The 21,798-nt window shown below is 39.2% G+C and overlaps 1 protein-coding gene across 2 annotated transcripts in view; it reads right to left on the bottom strand.

Moving 5' to 3' along the window:
- NEBL (nebulette) overlaps positions 1-21,798 on the bottom strand; it is a 443,477-nt gene that overhangs the window by 112,075 nt on the left and 309,604 nt on the right. The window contains exons 1-3 of one of the 2 annotated variants that reach the window (XM_003257700.3): positions 7,790-8,455; positions 7,623-7,694; positions 540-644 (exon numbers count right to left, since the gene is read on the bottom strand). The exons of the other annotated variant lie outside the window; for it this stretch is intronic. Coding sequence (XP_003257748.2) covers positions 540-644; positions 7,623-7,694; positions 7,790-7,870 — 258 coding nt within the window. The 5' untranslated portion in view covers positions 7,871-8,455. Of the gene's footprint in view, positions 1-539; positions 645-7,622; positions 7,695-7,789; positions 8,456-21,798 lie in introns of those variants that run through there. 2 annotated transcript variants of the gene reach the window in all.

The following is a 21,798-nucleotide window of genomic DNA, read 5'->3' as shown; positions in this document are numbered from 1 at the left end:
TTTTTCAGCTGGAAAATGAATATAGCGTATTCCTCAGTCTGTGGTTTTATAATAGGTATCACTGTTGAACTGAATTTTATCCTACTCCAAAATAGTTTAAATTCATTTAAAATTATTTATCAAAGATACCACATTTTAGAAAATTGGTAAGTCTTATTTATTTCCAAAATGATATTCAATCATTTATCTCTAATATAACTATTAGGAAACAAAATAATGGAACTTCTAAAGTGAACTGTTGTGCCAGTGCTTTTACTTATTTAATAAAAAGATGCCTTTTCAAGAAGAATCGTACATAAATAAGATTTAGAGTCAAAACATAGACATGTATAACAAAATATATGAAGCATACATAGTAAAATCTGTCAATCTATATGAGTTAAATGACAGTGCATCACATTAGATAATTATGTAGCTATTACTAACATTCAGTAGTGCTTTTGAAAATATTATTTTTCATCTCTTTAATGCACAGACTTTCATCTATAGAATAAGAAAAAGATAAATGCAAGCCAGTTTGCAAGCTTTTGATACCTTACCTCAGAAATAAAAGCACCAATATTTTTTACATGGTTTAGCATAGGAGTGTCAGTCACAAATGTACACTTATCCTTGGACTTTTTAAACTCTTCTTTATAATGGATCTAAAAAAGAGAATGATTTACATAAGAAGAGAAAAAGAAAAACAATTCTAATGGCCTTTTTTGAATGAGAATTAGGTTGATAAAGTCCATTTACTGAAGTAAATACTCAAATGTGAAAGGGGCCTCAAAACAAGCCAAGTTAAATAAACGGATATCCAGCACAGGATTGGAAAGATGATGAGGCATAGTGAGGAAAGACCATTCTTTAGATAAGCGAGGGCCCAGTTAAGCATCAACAACAGGCGTGCTGGCTACGGGTGATGGGTCCTGTTTACCCAGCCTGCCCACTGCAATTAGCAAGCATGTGCCATCTCACTCCTACAAGTGTCCTGGTGTTTTGTTGCTTTTAAGCCTTGACAGGTAAGCCTTTGGCCAAAAAGAAACACAGCTGCCTACGTCAAGGTGGAAAACAAGTAGTCAGCATGACAGATGTGACCAATTAGGAAGCAGAGGCAGAAATTAAATGGGGATCCCTATTAGCGTTATTACCTAGGCATGCTTGATTAGAGGAAGAGGCTTAAATTCTGGCCACCCTGGGCTTCCTATTACTAATTCCTCCCAATTTATGAGCACCCATAGGCTTCCCAATCCTCCTCCCCGGCGCAGAGAAGAACTGAACCTGCCCAGAAAGCTTGCTATGTGGTGGAGATCATTCCAGAAGGCCTTTTTGCTGGAGATCAGCAAGAGAAAGCCCACTGAGGCTTAGCTAAGCCTGCACATCTCTTCTCTGCAACTCACAAGTCAAACGACTCACTCTCTTTCCCTGTGGGGAGAGGCCAGAATTGTTATGCTGGGGGAAGACTCAGGTGGATATTTGAGCCCAAAAGAAGTCAGGAAATGTGGAGAAGGACCTAAAATATAATCACACTGTCACACTAATTGCTGCACAATCTGGAAACTGGGAAGGCAAAACTATGACTCGTTGAGAAGATGGAGGTAATTTGCTAGAAGTTGTATCACTCTGTAATATACTTGTGTTTATCCTCCCAAGACCATAAATACTTAGACTGAAAAAGTGTCCCTGTTTCAGATGATAAATTATATGTTCTCCCTAATTATAACCCAAAAGTGGAGTTGAATTGCATATACTACCTGGTTCTTAGAGGACGTGAATAATATTGATGTTATACACTAATGGTACATGGAGATTTTCCCATATGCAAATCTGATTTGAGGGGCATTACTTAATCTGCGGTAGAACTAGATACAGATTAAGTGAACTTATTTCAAAATGCCATATTTCACTGCTGTGACTCTTGGATATCAGATGCCTACCACATTAAACATTTGCTTTATTCATGAAATCAACATGAGAACATATTTATCTTATCTGAGCACTAAATTACTTTTTTTTCTTCTCAGAGATTAACCATAATTTTAGGTTCCTGCAAATCACCCTCCTCAGCCACTAGTAATTAAACTGTTAATGGCAGTATGATAAATAGTAGACTATTTTGATCATATGGAGAAAAAAAGTATCTCCGTTATATAATTAAGTGTGAGAGAAAGTAGCCTATCATTAGGCTTAAGTTTGACTCATTATTTTTATCTTTTGCCACCATCTATTCCCCATCACATTCACATTCTTCACTGCAGTGGTATGTGCTTGTGGCTACAGCCTCCTGATAAAGTCTGACACATGCAGAATGTTCAGGACAGGAAGACTGGATAAGGGTGAGGTATTTACTTCTTCTGTTAGGCAGACAAATAGCTCAGTCTTAATTGTAGACTCTATTTTTTTTTCTTGGGCCTTTATTAAAAAGATACATATATTTGTATATTTTAATTGAAGGTGTATTTAAAATTTAAGATCCTTTACAATTATACAATTCAAGAGAAATTGTACAATTTGTTAGAAGTCACACACAATCATGCATGATTTCAAGTGAATTGTGCAATATGAATGACAATAAGCAAAGAATCTTAGATTTTTAAATACATAAGGAATATTTATATAAATATTAGATACATATTAGTAGCCTTCCTACACCAAGATAATAGGAAATGAACACTGAAAGGGAACTATATTGGTCAATGAAACAAATCTTAGGTAAAATAAAAATCACGGAATAGATTGCTATATTTTATTACAGCCATGTCTATATCTTACAATCTCGGGTTGACACCGTCTATTGGATAGACTGGCCACTCCCATCATCTCCTATTTAAAAAGCCCAGATGGATTAATGAGAGCAGCCAGGCTCCTGCCCAGCCCCAGAGGACAAACTGATCTAAACCAAGCATGGTCATGCCATTCAGGGTTTGGCCTGGGGACGCCACACGCTCTGTGACTTTAGTGGCAATATTCCCAGAAGTGCTTCTAGCGTTTCTGGTATAAAGGGAGAGACACTGCACAACCCTTTGACATTCTGTCTTCCACATTTTTCTTTCTCAATCACAGCAATGATGTCATTACCAAGGAATAAGCCACCATACTAATGACGACAGAATAGAAGGAAAGGAGCCTGGGAGACTGATAACACCCATAGTACCCAGACTGAACCACCTACCAACAGGCTGTATATGTGGAGGCTGGGGAAACAAAAACCTATTTGGTATGCCATTGTGTTAGAGTTTTCCTGTTTTCACAGTCATCTGTGCTCCTACCCAATACACAACCCAACACCAAAAGACAAAAAGGGCAAAATTGATGACTTCATGATCATTAAGATGTCCCAAACATTGACCTTCTCTTTTGCCCTCACCCACAAATCCCACATGTCTCCATCACAATTAGGATGAATTTAGTGCAGGGTTGCTTCCTCCTCCTGGCCAAGTTTCTTTGAATGAGTATGAGATTCGCTAAAGGCTGAAATCGGATGACAGACATGGAGATGTTTGAGGATCTCTCCTTTCACAAGAATTCTTAACTGAAAGTATCTGGAAAGCCTTTTCACAAGTGAAATCATACAAGTTAAATTCAATAAACCCTGGAAGGAAGAACTATGGCTCCATCATTATTTAACTGGGCTGGACATAGCTAAGGTCTCTCTCTCCCAGGTTTTCTGATACCATCTAAGCTTTCTCTGGAGGAGTAGCCACAGAATTTAATGTTTTTGGCATTGAAAGGATTTACCCACAACAACGTTCGTTTGCCTGGAAAATATTCTTCCTGCTGCCATGCAGATGAACACCCTAAACAGCCTTAAACTAAACACTGAGTGAGAGGCTGCATGCAGATGTGGTCCACCTGCTCTGCAGAAGGCTCTTTCTGCCTAACCTACAAGAAACATACAAAAGATTCCCTTTTGCCCAATCTTTTTTATGACTCCCCATCAGAAGGCTACTAGATTCATGATTCTGAATGCTCAATAGAGATTTAACTTATTCAAGGGATTGATTAGATATTTTTAGATTAGACAGGACTAAATATGAGAGAGTGTATCTGCAAAAATATATCTGAGAAAATAATAGTATTATGTGATTAACAGAAAAATAAAAGAGGCTGCCTCAGAAGACTAGCTGTTCTTCAAGACTGGGAAGTGAGTTGTGCAGAGAGAAACCCCATAATTTGGGTAGAGCAAGAGCAAAGCAGAAACTAGGTGGGGGGAGAAACAGAAAGAAAGAAAAATGCCTTATACTGATTCCCAAAGTGAAGCCACTTGACCTGAAAAACTGACATTTCTCTCTATGGAGAATTCTAAGCAGTGCAGGCTTCCTAGGGCGGCTCTCTAGGCCAATCTTGCTTAACATTTCCATAAATTGTCTGACAAGGAGATGATACAGCAGTGTCTACAGGTCTGCTGACTCCAAAATGTCTCAGTAAGGGAAACGGCAAACTGAGACGAACTTCAGAAGTTCTCAAAAGGCCAGGCAAGAGGGCAGAAAACTACAGATTAGATCTAGCCCTAGTGTGGTTAAAATAATTCAAACTATTATTTAAAGATGATGGGTCCTAAGCTATCAGCTATAGGTCAGAAATTAGGAATGAAATGGCTCTGATAGTCTACAGATCGTCAAGCTGATCTAACAGCTTTCTGCAGCTCCCAAGTCTAAGAAACTCTTCATAGCATCCTAACGCATGCTAGAAGCTAAGCAAAACATCATCCTGCTCTACACACGATCTAGACCGCCCACATCTGTACCGCTCTGCACAGTTCTGATCATTACATCTTGGTTATTAAGGACATATGAAAGCTGGAAGAAGTCCAAAGAGTAACAATTCGGCTGCACCATGAAGAGAAGTCCATGAAACCATCCCTCTCATCTACAGAAACGAAGCAGGGCCAGCCCGGTGGCTCACACCTGTAATCCCAGCACTCTGGGAGAACGAGGCAGGAGAATCACTTGAAGCCAAGAGTTTGAGACCAGCCTGGGCAACATAGTGAGACTCTATCTCTACAAAAAAAGAAGATGAAAATTAGCCAGGCATGGTAGCACACACCTGTAGTCCTAGCTACTTGGAAGGCTGAGGCTAGAGAATCACTTGAGCCCAGGAGATTGAGACTGCAGTGAGCTGCGGTCACACGACGGAACTCCAGCCTGGGCAACAGAGTGAGACCCTATCCAAAAAAAAAAAAAAAAAAAAAGAAGGAAGGAAGGAAAAAAAGAAAGAAAGAAAAGAAGAGAAAAGGAAAAAAATCTAAAAATTAAATAAGTATCTTAGCAAGTATAGAATTCTATTTAGAAGCAAAATGTGAATGTGTATACAGATATAAATTAAGCCAGAATAGGCCGGGCACGGTGGCTCATGCCTGTAATCCCAGCACTTTGGGAGGCCGAGGCGGGCGGATCACAAGGTCAGGAGATCGAGTCCATCCTGGCTAACATGGTGAAACCCCGTCTCTACTAAAAAAATAAAAATAAAAAAATAAAAAAAAATTAGCCAGGCTTAGTGGCAGGCGCCTGTGGTCCCAGCTACTCGGGAGGCTGAGGCAGGAGAATGGCGTGAACCCAGGAGGCAGAGCTTGCAGTGAGCCGAGATCATGCCACTGCCCTCCAGCCTGGGCGATACAGCGAGACTCTGTCTCAAAAAAAAAAAAAAAAAAAAAATTAAGCCAGAATAATCATGTCCTAAATTCAAGTAGTACATTCTACCATGCAACAGAAATCTGTAATAAACAGAAAGTATGCCTATCTGTTTAATTTTACCTACATGGGTGTAAATGTATGGCTTTAGCTTTTGCAAAATGATAAAGGCCACCACCCCTCACAACATGTTGGTTTTAAAGTCACTGATAAACAATCTTATCCAAAACAACTCCAACAAAATCACCTGCTAACTACAGTTACCACTTTAGTCCTGATGGTTTATGTAACACAAGTTAGCTCAGCTACAATTGCACTTCAATAAAAATATATCAAAGCTGGGAGAGGTTAGGAACTTAGGATTTTAGTTGGTAGCATTACTACTAACAATAGTAACATAATAATAATAAGGCGAAGAACAACATTTCATGGAAATCTACAGTGAGAGATAACTTGGCAGTGTAAAGAGGGAGGCCTTTGTGTTCAAATATTACTGCCGCTGCTTAACTGTGTGACCCAGGCAAGGTACTGAACCTCTCTGTGCCTCTATCTCCTCACTTCAAAAATGAGAAAAAGCATAGCGCCTGCCTGGCAAGCTGCAATCCCTGGCACACGGTAGTCACTAAATCTTAACTGTTGCCAATATTGTTATTGTTGTTGTTGTTGTCATTGTCATTTATTATTATTGCAATTTACAAAGAACTTTCACATACCAATAGCTAATGACTATTAAGTAATAGCACAAAGAAATACTTAATTTAAATGGTAATTACATCACATGTCAAGTATACGGGAAAGGGTATGATTTCCACCACCATCCTTTGTGCCCGCCTTCTGGTTTGTCAGAAAGAGCCAGTCATATCTAAACTGTGATTGGATGGATGTAAAAGGAAGTAACAGACAGAGTAGTTAATAACAGCTAACATTTATGGAGTACTCACAATGTTCCAGATAGTTCAGCATTTTAGATGCATTACCATTATTTAATCTTATTATAAATGTTACGGCTGAGGGATGGAGCCCAGCCAGGTTCCATAACCTTCCCAAGGTTACTGTGGAGTCAACCCAGGCAGGTCGACTTTGGAGGATGTGCCAGACCACTGCCCTCCTGCCCAGGACTGACTTCCCTTAGAAAACAAACGTGCAAAACATTCTGATCATTTTGCTTATTATCAACAACAGAAACAACCAGTATTGTGCTCATCTCTCTACATGAAGACACAGGCACATATTCACTTTACAGGAGTTACCCTTTCTCTGGACCAGCAATCCTCTTAGAACCGTTAATGAGGATCATCTAAATTCTCATCCCTGGTGAGCAACATTTTTCCTTGTACTTCTTGAATTCTAGCTTACATATTTAACATAAAACTCTATGTTCAATCATTCAATAATTCTGGGATTCCCTTAAAGTGTAATATCAACCAATCCCAGTTACTAAAAAATGTCACAACAAAAATGCCCCTTGCAGTAATATCCTTGCACTAATATCAGGGTTCTTAGCAAGCAGCTCAGTAATCCACAAATCCTGAATTGTAAATAAATACTATAGGCATATATATATATATATGCATTTTCCTGTCCTGGAAGACAAGTCCATTCATTAGATTCTTCAGACGGCCCCAAAATGTTAAAAAACTGACTATTCATTTAGATAGATGGCCTCCCAAGACAAATTACATTATTATATTCATTTTAAAATCTTTGGGGGTTCTCAAATGGAATAAATACTGCAATTCAATGCCTTATGATTCCATGCCAGAGTGACAGCAAAACTCATAAGGGACAGGATTCTGGATTAAGAATGAGAAGACTTGCTCTAGCAGAAATTCTCTGTATAGGTGACCTTGGGGAAATCACTTAAAATTTCAGGACTTTGTTCCATGATCTGGAAAGTGACTGTGTTTTAGAAGGTGATTTCAGGGTTTGCCCCACAGCTCTATGCCTCTATAACATAATAATACCACAGCGGCAATGCAAAATAAGACAAAAATTACTCCAGCCACTTACATCGCTAATGAGTTCCGTGCATTTTCTGGCCAATTCCATGCTTAAGTCTTCAATAACAGGCTTATAGAAGACCTATTTGAAAAAAAAGAAAAGAAAAGAAAGAACATTTTTCTCATCGTCAATTTAGAGGAACAAATGCTGGTCTGACTATGTGTTTTCTCACTCACCTGGTCTTCTTCATTTTCTTCTTCCCCTATTTTTTCTTCTTCAGTTTCATCTTTTACATCCTCAAATACAGGGACCCTCATTTTTACCCATTAAAATATTTATATTTTTAAAATTTACTCATGTGGCGTCCTTTTTCGTACCACAGTGCCCTTGAGATGCTGACGTCTCTGGCGCTCTGGCAGAAATGCCCTTGCCCAAGCCTCAGCCCTATTTAGCCCACACTTCACTCCTTATCTCAGTGGTGTGTGAGTGAAAAGAACAGGATCCCAGAGGTCTACCAGGCTGGCCTCACAAGTGGAAATAACACATTCTTAAGCAAAATTTGATTTTATGAACTTTCAAAGTCAACATTTTTTCCACTGGTTAAGAAATCCAAAAAAGAAAATTTATTTATCTTTTACTAATTCTATTCATTCATAAAAGAGCATAAAAAGGACTTAGAGATTCTGGGAAAACTACTCAGCTCTACCACTCAAGATAGCACAGTCCAAAGCCTGTTATCTCAAAGATTTCTTATCTCTGTCTAAATAAAGCTGTCACTGGAATGTCAGACTTCTTTCTGACTTGGGATAGTGAATCTGGATCCTTCAAACTCATTTTGTTAACCTAAATCATATGTTTCATCAGACATACCAGTACTTCTCACATCCTAAAAAATACCCACTTTATATTAGCTGATTAGAGGCTACTTATTTATTATGAAAAGCCCTTTGAACCACTTCAAAGGATCTATTCTGAGTTAATTATGACTGTTAGTCTTATACTGGTGACGATGGTATTGTATTAATTGTAAACATCATTAAACATGAGAAGTTGCAGTTAACATATGTTGATACATAATTTAACAATTCTAGAAACATCGTTTCAAAAATAATCATCATCATCTTTGAATTCTGCAGTTCTACTCATCATGTCAACTTTTACAAAGTCATTGGTGATTTGCATTATTACTCAATGGGCACCCCACATTCAGAAAAGCTTGGAAAAATAAGCCATCACAGTATTTAGAATGTGGTATATGTCCTTGGCTATGTAAAACCAAGGTTAAAAATACATTTCTCAAAACAAATATTTTAATGTCAATTCAGGCAATTCCAAGACTCTCTACAACTCACAATTAATCTGGTTATGTAAATCCTAGGGTAAATTAATTTTACCAAGCCATAGCACATTAGTATTGGGCATAAAAAATACCCTACACTGAATAGTAATACTGATGATAGAAAATACAAATTTATTAAAAATAATACATCATTCTAAGTAGCCAAGCATAATTTTTTTCTCTTGATATCATATCTAGTTTTCAATGTATTGTAAAAAAAAAAAAATGCCTCGGCCTTACCTAAACTGAAAATCCTAACAAGAAAAACATTCTACACAGTCATCATGCATAAATTATTTCTGAAATTGTGTTCCATGAGGCAAAAGTTCCACAAAAGATTCTGGGGGAAAAAAGCAGGTTTCTTAAACAAATATGTTTGGGAAATCTGTACCCCAGTCTCTGTCCCTGCCACTTAGAGATCTACAGGGCATATTGACATACTAGAAGTTCTGAGAAGACCTTCAACCAAAAAACCTGCTTAGGCTTGCTTAACCTCGTGTTCCCCTGAACACAAAACCTACCTGTCTCATCAAATCTAATCCAATTTAATCTAATCTACCTACCTACCTATCTATCTACCTATCTTTTTTTTTTTAAATTATACCCACTACCCTAGAAAACTAACACTCCTCTGTGAAATATTACCTATTACTTAGGGAAACATTGCTCTATTCTCCTAAATTCTTGTGTTCTAGAAGGAGCTGTTGGTCTTGAACTAGTTTTTGATACAGGCTAAATTAATGGTATCACATATCCTGTTCACCAGCAAAATACCAAAAAGAAATTGCCCTAAGCATGCTGAACTTGAAAACCACAACTCTAAGATTACAGCCATATCATGCTGGCCCAGTGTAGTGGATTCCACAAGGACATTCATTGTACATTTTATTTGTTCCATAAAAGGAAAGAATGTGTGTATTCTAATTATTTCCCTGAAGTCCTCTGCTGGCCAGAAGACTATTCTAATATTCTATAGATCTATTACATTATCTTTATTTGGAAATAGGGAGGAGTAATTTCTGCAAACTTGTCTTGCAAATTTCTAGGAGTGTAGGGAGAAAATCTTGCCAAACTGCCTGAGACACAACTTTTGGCTCATATTTGAGGAGACAGTACTGGTGTTGCTCAGGGTGACACCTATTCCCCAAGGTGAATTACCTTCATCAGGCTTGCAATGCAGTTATTTCTCATTTCCCATCACGTAATATGTTCTTAAGGACTCTTCACTATGCTGCAAGAAAATAAGCTGTTGAGATTTAATGCACAAACTTTTGAAAACAAAAACCAAATACCACGTGCAATGTGGACACAAATTTTCCATTTGAGATTCTAGAATCAGAATCTCAAGCCAAAGGGATCCTTAAGAAATCAATACAACTAAAGCCCTCTCTTTCACAGATGACAAAATTAAGGCTATGAAAAATTACCTGTCTCATTTACAAAGCTATTCAATGAAGTACTAGGATCAGAACCTAACTAGAGACCTGTGTTCATTTGTTCAACAAATAGATATTGTTATGCCAGGCATTGTGCTTGGTGTTAGAGATACAATGGTGAATAAAATATTCTTCATGCTAAGATAGAATTGGAAATAAAATACTCATCACTCAAGACTTGCTGGATGAAGTCTTTAATGGATTGTTTGGCAAGCTAGAGACACCATTACTGTTGATTGAATGCATCTTTTTTCCTTTCACCTATAATATAAAATTCATGCAGTTTTCTCTAAAAAAAATGTTAAGCCCTGCACTTCATCACAGCAAAGTTTTCTTGTCAATAGCTCTAAAATATGACATGGAGAATATGAAGAAAGTGTTCCTCATGGACAGCTATCATGTTTCAAAAGCCCCTATCAACTTTTCCAAAAACCAAGCTTAATGTATTTTAATAGATATTTTCACCTTGGGTTGCTCCAAAAGGCAAAATCTCTGTAGCTGTTCATACCTTTTACTTATTGGGCACTTCTTTTATGTTATTTACTTTTCTACTTTAGTACTCTACCCATGCCTTGACACAGAATGAGACCAAGATACATCACTTATGGCTAGACTCTCAAAGTCCAGGTCTGGCTCTGCCATGTCCTCTAGGGCAAATTATTTAACCCCTCACTACCTCTAATTCTTCATAGGTGATTGACAGACATTAATAAAAAGAAAGCACCAGCCGGGTGCAGTGGTGCACGCCTGTAATCCCAGCACTTTGGGAGGCTAAGACAGGCAGATCACAAGGTCAGGAGTTTGAGACCAGCCTGACCAACATGGTCAAACCCCATCTCTAGTAAAAATACAAAAATTAGCCGGGCGTGGGCTGGGTGCGGTGGCTCACGCCTGTAATCCTAGCACTTTGGGAGGCCAAGGCAGGTGGATTGCTTGAGCTCAAGAGTTCCAGACCAGCCTGGGCAACATAGTGAAACCCCGTCTCTACAAAAATACAAAAAAAAAAAAAGAAGAAATTAGCCAGGTGTGATGGCAGTAGATGGGATTACGCCTCTAGTCCCAGCTACTAGGGAGGCTGAGACAGGAGAATCACTTGAACTTGGGAGGCGGAGGTTGCAGTGAGCCGAGATCGTGCCACTGCCCTCCAGCCTGGGTGACAGAGTGAGACTCTGTCTCAAAAAAAAAAAAAATTAGCCAGGCATGGTGGCACACACCTGTAATCTCAGCTACTCAGGAGGCCGAGGCAGGAGAATCACTTGACCCGGGAGGTGGAGGTTGCAGTGAGCCAAGATCGTGCCACTGCACTCCAGCCTGGGTGACAGAGCGAGACTCCCTCTTAAAAAAAATAAAAAGAAAAAACACCTAAAAAATAGTGGAGCCCCTCACAAACACAAGCTTTTTCTCAACCACCAATAAAGGTACACAGTTATGGGAAAAACACTTGGCATGAAAAGGTCTTCTCATTCTCTGTGCCATTAATATCCTTTTAAAGTCAAGAAGGGCCTTCTGCAACTAGACAGCTTAAAGATAAGAGCTCATTTGCATATTTATAAATCAGAATTCTTCTGATCTTTTGATAGTTTGATGTTTACGTGTAAGCAAATGTATTTCCTTAGCAACTGTCAGGTGGGTAATTCAAGTCTCTGGAGACACAGGCCTGGCTAAGGGAACGTATCTGTGCCGCCATCTTGAGTCGTGCAGTGCACAACTGTCTTCACCTTCCTTGAGGTCACCTATGACAAGACTGTCTTGGTTTTTGACTAATGTTTCAAACTTATTTCACTTTTTTCTCCTTTTTTCATAATGATAGAACATGTACTTTTCCCCAACATGGTGATACATGATTTAAAAATAAAAATTTAAAATAAACAAAACAGATTCAGGTTCAGTTCTGAGTGGGGGGAAAAAAGTACAGAGATAAACTGTTTTTCTTTTAACTTTAAAAATGAATTCAACATTTCTTATTACAAAATATTCATTCTAAATGGTTGGGTGAAAGAAGAATTTGTTTGCCTGATTTGTTTCCCTGCCATGATGGTTTTCTCACACTCATTTTTTGTTGCCTGGATTTTGTTTTGATGACTGTCTTCCAGAAGGTTCCTGCTTCTCAGTTGAATCCCTAGTCATTCCAACTTTGCCTCACCTATTTACTCAGTAACTGGTATCTTCCTAGAAGAGAACTTTACTAATGGATGAGGCAAGATAAGTCATTTCTTGAAAGAAGAAATGTAAGCACTCTAGGACAATTTGTCTCCTTTATAAAAGAGAAGAGTTTTGCTTAATATTGGTCCACTCAACTTTTACAATTTAGAATTCATGAACATATTTTCTCCTTTTTAACGGCTATTTCGTTACTTTTTATTAATCAGAAATCGAAAGAATGCAAAGCAACCTAAACATGTGTCACCATGACCAATTATGCTATTAAGATTTAATAAGGTGGCCAGGCATGGTGGCTCACGCCTGTAATCCCAGCACTTTGGGAGGCTGAGACGGGCAGATTATGAGGTCAGGAGTTCGAGACCATCCTGGCTAACATGGTGAAACCCCGTCTCTACTAAACAAAATATAAAAAATTAGCTGGGCATGGTGGCAGGCGCCTGTAGTCCCACCTACTTGGGGGGCTGAGGCAGGAGAATGGCACGAACCTGGGAGGCAGAGCTTGCAGTGAGCCGAGATCCCACCACTGCACTACAGCCTGGGTGACAGAGCGAGACTCTGTCTCAAAAAAAAAAAAAAATTTAATAAGGTATATTCCATATTTATATTCCCCTTTTCATAGATGTAGATCCCACTCACAAATGAAAGCTACATAGTTAGATGGATGTTGGAGGAAGTAAAGAACAAGAAACTGGAAATAGTATGGAGCACAACAATTTCCAGGTTGGGTGTGGTGGGGAAGCCCAAATTAAAACGATGTACTCTGCTTATAGAGGGGGCAGGAAAGTAATCTCAATGTCTACATTAACATAGCGCCCATTGAGCTGAAAGACGTTGGTTTCATTTGCAGCTTACTTGACACATTAGTTCAGTTTTCATAGCAATTAAACTAATACCATGATCACTCCTGCAATCTTCACCACCAAGAGGAAGAAGCCTAAGCTCTGTGTGGTCTGTATGTGGCTTATACCCAGAACCAAAGGGTCAGGCAGGATCAAACAGCTGGACTCCCACAGAGTGCCCCTTTCCTAGAGTTTTATGTGAGATGTGTCAGGAATAATTGTGAAAGATTTTGAAATGGGCACATACAAAACAAATAACTGGGTGTTCCCTTCAGGACTATACTGTTCTTTCATTATCTTTGAACTACTTCATGATTCCATAAACTGTTGAAAACCGGTAAGAATGAGAATGATTCTTATCCACAGAAATGCAAATTATAGTAGCCCCCAGACCTTATCCATAGAGGATGTATTCCAAGCCCCCCAACAGAAGCCTGAAAGTGCAGACAGTATTAAACTCTATACATATTATGTATTTCCTATACATACATACCTATGATAAAGTTTAATTTAAAAATTAGGATAGTAATGACATGAAAAGACATTTCTCAAAAGAAGATATACAAATGGCTAACATATTAAAAAAATGTTCAATATCACTAATCATCAGATAAATGCAAACTAAAACCACAATAAGATACTGCTTTGCCCCAGTCAGAATGGCTATTACTAAAAAGTCAAAAAACAAGAGATATTGGTGTGGATGTGGTGAAAAGGGAACACTTATACACTGCTGGTGGGAATGTAAATGAGTACAACCTCTACGGGAGACAATATGAAGGTTTTTTAAAGAAGTGAAAGTAGAGCTATCATAGGATTCAGCAATCCCACTACTGGGTATCTACCCAAAAGAAAAGATGTCCTTATATCAAAAAGACATCTGCATGTGTTATGTTTCTCACAGCACAATTAACAATGGCAAGGATATGGAACCAAACTCACTTGCCATCAACCAATAACTGGATAAAGGAAATGTGGTATGCATACACCATGGAATACAACTCAGCCATAAAAAGAACAAAATAATGTATTTTGTAGCAACTGGGATGGAGCTGGAGGCCATTATTCTAAGCGAAGTAACTCAAGAATGAAAAACCAAACACTTCATGTTGTCTGTCACTCGTAAGTGGCAGCTAAGCTATAGGTATGCAAAGGCACATACAGTACTGTAATGGCCATTGGAGACTCAGAAGGGAGAAGGGTAAGGGATTAAAACCTATAGATTTGGAACAATTACACTACTCAAGTGACAAGTGCACCAAAATCTCAGACATCAACATGATAAAATTCATCCATGTAACCAAAAACCACTTGTACCCCAAAAACCATTGAAATAAAAATAAATTTTAAGATGTCACAGTGACAGATCAACTAGTAATAAAATAGAATAATTTTAACAAAATGCTGTAATAAAAGTTGTGTGCATGTGTTCTCTCTCTCAAAGTATCTTCTGCTGTACTGACCTATTTTCAGACCTTAGTAACTGAAACCTCAGAAAGGAAAACCACAGATAAGGGAGCATTACTATAGCTGTGTTCTTGGGAAGGCAATTGAGTATTGTCCATGAGACAGACCCTTTTTGCACCTATTTGTAAATGCATTTCAGCATTCCTTACTATGCATTTATATGTGGTTCTTCACATTCACCTTTGAACCAACCGTAAGGTCTTACTAGTACCCTCATTTATTAATGAGTTAAAAATCTTTGAAATGTGTTTATGTTATTTATAAGAGTCACTACTTTACCATTTAAAAAATTCTTTAATGATGCAAGTGATTTGATTATCCTCATTTCTTTAACATTCAGGAAAAATAGAAAGAAAAAAGGTATTACTGGAGAAAGCCCACCTCTCAATTGTGAAATTTAGTTTGTAAAAATTTCTAGCATTTATTGATATCAGCTTTTGGTTTTGTTTTATTTTCAGGTGGGATCTCATTTGACTTTTAGCAAATGTCACATGTGTGCTTGTACATATGTACATTCACACATGCAACACACACACATGTAACAAGCAGAGTTAATTCACCACAGCTTCCAGTTCTCGCTTGAAAAGCATAAAAGGCTTCAGTAAATGCAATGACTTAATTACTTCTCACATCTGGAAAAACTTGAATATGAGAGTGAATTTATTGAAGAAGCTCTTTGCTTGGCTGTCAACGCCGTATCAAGAGTCAGAAAGAGGGCAGGCTTGATCACTCTTGGCAATTCTTTAACCCATTCAGAGATAGATGATCTACCAATTAATTCGTAACATGTCCTGTTTATATGATTTATGAATTTTATGAAAACACAGCAATGTAAATAGTTTCCTAGTAATTTATGGAGAAAACCTTTTTTTGTCATGTTTCCAGGAGGAAAAAATATCATACATTAAAATGGGGAAATAATGAAGAAGTTTTTACATTCAAGGAAACAAAGGAAAGGGTTTGGGGGGTTGTAGAGCATATTGCGAACAACCATTACAACTATAACTTACACAAACACATGCAAAACTAGAAGATTTGGCACTTTTTGGAGAAAGTGTAATACAGTGCTCCTAAAAGGGAATAGGAGATTTATATGAGCTCATAGCAAAAAGATTTAGCAGAAACCAAGTGTATTAGTCCATTTTCACATTGCTATAAAAACATACCCGAGACAGGGTAATTTATCAATAAAAGAGGTTTAATTGACTCACAGTTTTGCATGGCTGGGGAGGCCTCAGGAAACAAACAGTCATGGCAGAAGGGGAATCAGGCACTTCTTACATGGTGGCAGGCAAGAGCGAGCCAGCAAGAGCAGGGAAAACTGCCTTATAAAACCATCAGATCTCATGAGAACTCACTATCACAAGAGCAGCATGTGGGAAACTGCCCCAATGATCCAATCACCTCCTTCCCTCAATACATGGGGATTACAATTGGAGCTGAGATTTGGGTGGGGACACAGAGCCAAACCATGTCACCAATAAATGACCAGATCTCCCCTACAAAAGGATACTGAAAATGGAATTAGTCACAATGGTGATAAGGCATCCAAAGAGCATTTGCAAAGACCCAGAGACAAGAGTTGAAAGAACCAAAAGTTCTACATCACTGGAGCAATACAACAGGACAGAGATGAGGGAAGGAGAGGAGGTGAGGACCCTTCAGCCTCCAGGATGTCAGGGGAGAGCTACATGTAGGAAATGTATAGAAATCACTTATCCTGAAGATGGCCGAATAGGAACAGCTCTGGTCTACAGCTCCCAGCCTGAGCGACACAGAAGACAGGTGATTTCTGCATTTCCGTTTGAGGTACTGGGTTCATCTCACTAGGGAGTGCCAAACAGTGGGTGCAGGACAGTCAGTGAAGCATACTGTGCATGAGCCGAAGCAGGGCTAGGCATTGCCTCACTCGGGAAGCTCAAGGGGTCGGGGAGTTCCCTTTCCTAATCAAAGAAAGGGGTAACAGACAGCACCTGGAAAATCGGGTCAGTCCCACCCTAATACTGCGCTTTTCCAAAGGGCTTGGAAAACGGCACACCAGGAGATTGTGTCCCACACCTGGCTCGGAGGGTCCTATGCCCACGGAGTCTCGCTGACTGCTAGCACAGCAGTCTGAGATCAAACTGCGAGGCAGCAGCGAGGCTGGGGGAGGGGCGCCCGCCATTGCCCAGGCTTGCTTAGGTAAACAAAGCAGCCAGGAAGCTGGAACTGGGTGGAGCCCACCACAGCTCAAGGAGGCCTGCCTGCCTCTGTAGGCTCCACCTCTGGGGGCAGGGCACAAACAAAAATTCAGCAGGAACCTCTGCAGACTTAAATGTCCCTGTCTGACTGACAGCTTTGAAGAGAGTAGTGGTTCTCCCAGCACGCAGCTGGAGATCTGAGAACAGACAGACTGCCTCCTACAGTGGGTCCCAGACCCCCAAGCAGCCTAACTGGGAGGCGCCCCCCAGTAGGGACAGACTGACACCTCACTCGGCCAGGTACTCCTCTGAGACAAAACTTCCAGAGGAACTATCAGACAGCTGAATTTGTGGTCTCATGAAAATCCGCTGTTCTGCAGCCACCGCTGCTGACACCCAGCCAAACAGGGTCTGGAGTGGACCTCTAGCAAACTCCAACAGACCTGCAGCTGAAGGTCCTGTCTGGTAGAAGGAAAACTAACAAACAGAAAGGACATCCACACCAAAAACCCATCTGTACATCACCATCATCAAAGACCAAAAGTAGATAAAACCACAAAGATGGGGAAAAAACAGAACACAAAAACTGGAAACTCTAAAAAGCAGAGCACCTCTCCTCCTCCAAAGGAACGCAGTTCCTCACCAGCAACGGAACAAAGCTGGATGAAGAATGACTTTGACGAGCTGAGAGAAGAAGGCTTCAGACAATCAAAGTACTCTGAGCTATGGGAGGAAATTCAAAACAATAGCAAAGAAGTTAAAAACTTGGAAAAAAAAAATTAGACGAATGGATAACCAGAATAACCAATGGAGAGAAGGGCTTAAAAGAGCTGATGGAGCTGAAAGCCAAGTATCAAGAACACGAAGATTGCAGAAGCCTCAGTAGCCGATGCGATCAACTGGAAGAAAGGGTATCGCTGATGGAAGATGAAATGAATGAAATGAAGCGAGAAGGGAAGTTTAGAGAAAAAAGAATAAAAAGGAACGAACAAAGCCTCCAAGAAACGTGGGACTATGTGAAAAGACCAAACCTACGTCTGATTGGTGTACCTGAAAATGACGGAGAGAATGGAACCAACTTGGAAAACACTCTGCAAGATATTATCCAGGAGAACTTCCCCAATCTAGCAAGGCAGGCCAACATTCAGATTCAGGAAATACAGACGACGTCACAAAGATACTCCTCGAGAAGAGCAACTCCAAAACACATAATTATCAGATTCACCAAAGTTGAAATGAAGGAGAAAATGTTAAGGGCAGCCAGAGAGAAAGGTTGGGTTACCCACAAAGGGAAGCCCACCAGACTAACAGCCGATCTCTCGGCAGAAACTCTACAAGCCAGAAGAGAGTGGGGGCCGATATTCAACATTCTTAAAGAAAAGAATTTTCAACCCAGAATTTCATATCCAGCCAAACTAAGCTTCATAAGTGAAGGAGAAATAAAATACTTTACAGACAAACAAATGCTGAGTGATTTTGTCACCACCAGGCCTGCCCTAAAAGAGCTCCTAAAGGAAGCACTAAACATGGAAAGGAACAACCAGTACCAGCCACTGCACAAACATGCCAAATTGTAAAGACCATCAAAGCTAGGAAGAAACTGCATCAACTAACGAGCAAAATAACCAACTAACATCATAATGACAGGATCAAATTCACACATAACAATATTAACGTTAAATGTAAATGGGCTAAATGCTCCAATTAAAAGACACAGACTGGCAAATTGGATAAGGAGTCAAGACCCATCAGTGTGCTGTATTCAGGAAACCCATCTCACGTGCAGAGACACACATAGACTCAAAATAAAGGGATAGAGGAAGATCTATCAAGCAAATGGAAAACAAAAAAAGGCAGGGGTTGCAATCCTAGTCTCTGATAAAATAGACTTTAAACCAACAAAGATCAAAAGAGACAAAGAAGGCCATTCCATAGTGGCAAAGGGATCAATTCAACAAGAAGAGCTAACTATCCTAAATATATATGCACCCAACACAGGAGCACCCAGATTCATAAAGCAAGTCCTGAGTGACCTACAAAGGGACTTAAACTCCCACACAATAATAATGGGAGATTTTAACACCCCACTGTCAGCAGTAGACAGATCGACGAGACAGAAAGTTAACAAGGATATCCAGGAATTGAACTCAGCTCTACATAAAGTGGACCTAATAGACATCTACAGAACTCTCCACCCCAAATCAACAGAATATACATTTTTTTCAGCACCACACCACACCTATTCCAAAATTGACCACATAGTTGGAAGTAAAGCTCTCCTCAGCAAATGTAAAAGAACAGAAATTACAACAAACTGTCTCTCAGACCACAGTGCAATCAAACTAGAACTCAGGATTAAGAAACTCACTCAAAACCACTCAACTACATGGAAACTGAACAACCTGCTCCTGAATGACTATTGGGTACATAATGAAATGAAGGCAGAAATAAAGATGTTCTTTGAAACCAACAAGAACAAAGACACAACATACCAGAATCTCTGGGACACATTCAAAGCAGTGTGCAGGGGAAATTTATAGCACTAAATGCCCACAAGAGAAAGCAGAAAGGATCCAAAATTGACACCCTAACATCACAATTAAAAGAACTAGAAAAGCAAGAGCAAACACATTCAAAAGCTAGCAGAAGGCTAGAAATAACTAATAGAGCAGAACTGAAGGAAATAGAGACACAAAAAACCCTTCAAAAAATTAATGAATCCAGGAGCTGGTTTTTTCAACAAGATTGATAGACCGCCAGCAAGACTAATAAAGAAGAAAAGAGAGAAGAATCAAATAGATGCAATAAAACATGAAAAAGGGGATATCACCACCGATCCCACAGAAATACAATCTACCATCAGAGAATACTACAAACACCTCTATGCAAATAAACTAGAAAATCTAGAAGAAATGGATAAATTCCTCGACAAATACACCCTCCCAAGACTAAACCAGGAAGAAGTTGAATCTCTGAATAGACCAATAACAGGCTCTGAAATTGTGGCAACAATTAATAGCTTACCAACCAAAAAGAGTCCAGGACTTGATGGATTCACAACAGAATTCTACCAGAGGTACAAGGAGGAACTGGTACCATTCCTTCTGAAACTATTCCAATCGATAGAAAAAGAGGGAATCCTCCCTAACACATTTTATGAGGCCAGCATCGCCCTGATACCAAAGCCTGGCAGAGACATAACCAAAAAAGAGAATTTCAGACCAATATCCTTGATGAACATTGATGCAAAAATCCTCAATAAAATACTGGCAAACCAAATCCAGCAGCACATCAAAAAGCTTATATACCATGATCAAGTGGGCTTCATCCCTGGGATGCAAGGCTGGTTCAACATACCCAAATCAATAAATGTAATCCAGCATATAAACAGAACCAAAGACAAAAACCACACGATTATCTCAATAGATGCAGAAAAGGCCTTTGACAAAATTCAACAACCCTTCATGCTAAAAACTCTCAATAAATTAGGTATTGATGAGATGTATCTCAAAATCATAAGAGCTATCTATGACAAACCCACAGCCAATATCATACTGAATGGGCAAAAACTGGAAGCATTCCCTTTGAAAACTGGCACAAGACAGGGATGCCCTCTCTCACCACTCCTATTCAACATAGTGCTGGAAGTTCTGGCCAGGGCAATCAGGCAGGAGAAGGAAATAAAAGGTATTCAATCAGGAAAAGAGGAAGTTAAATTGTCCCTGTTTGCAGATGACATGATTGTATATCTAGAAAACCCCATTGTCTCAGCCCAAAATCTCCTTAAGCTGATTAGCAACTTCAGCAAAGTCTCAAGATACAAAATCAATGTACAAAAATCACAAGCATTCTTGTATACCAATCACAGACAAACAGAGAGCCAAATCATGAGTGAACTCCCATTCCTAATTGCTTCAAAGAGAATAAAATACCTAGGAATCCAACTTACAAGGGATGTGAAGGGCCTCTTCAAGGAGAACTACAAACCACTGCTCAATGAAATAAAAGAGGATACAACCAAATGGAAGAACATTCCATGCTCATGGGTTGGAAGAATTAATATCGTGAAAATGGCCATACTGCCCAAGGTAATTTATAGATTCAATGCCATCCCCATCAAGCTACCAATGACTTTCTTCACAGAATTGGAAAAAACTACTTTAAAGTTCATATGGAACCAAAAAAGAGCCCGCATCGCCAAGTCAATCCTAAGCCAAAAGAACAAAGCTGGAGGCGTCACGCTACCTGACTTCAAACTATACTACAAGGTTACAGTAACCAAAACAGCATGGTACTGGTACCACAACAGAGACATAGATCAATGGAACAGAACAGAGCCCTCAGAAATAATGCTGCATATCTACAACTATCTGATCTTTGACAAACCTGACAAAAACAAGAAATGGGGAAAGGATTCCCTATTTAATAAATGGTGCTGGGAAAACTGGCTAGCCATATGTAGAAAGTTGAAACTGGATCCCTTCCTTACACCTTATACAAAAATTAATTCGAGATGGATTAAAGACTTACATGTTAGACCTAAAACCATAAAAACCCTAGAAGAAAACCTAGGCAATACCATTCAGGACATAGGCGTGGGCAAGGACTTCATGTCTAAAACACCAAAAGCAATGGCAACAAAAGCCAAAATTGACAAGTGGGATCTAATTAAACTAAAGAGCTTCTGCACAGCAAAAGAAACTACCATCAGAGTGAACAGGCAACCTACAGAATGGGAGAAAATTTTTGCAACCTACTCGTCTGACAAAGGGCTAATATCCAGAATCTACAATGAACTCGAACAAATTTACAAGAAAAAAA

This window comes from Nomascus leucogenys, chromosome 9, assembly GCF_006542625.1.
Source record: "Nomascus leucogenys isolate Asia chromosome 9, Asia_NLE_v1, whole genome shotgun sequence".
NCBI lineage: Eukaryota > Metazoa > Chordata > Mammalia > Primates > Hylobatidae > Nomascus > Nomascus leucogenys.
This window is presented reverse-complemented; position numbering and strand designations above follow the sequence as displayed.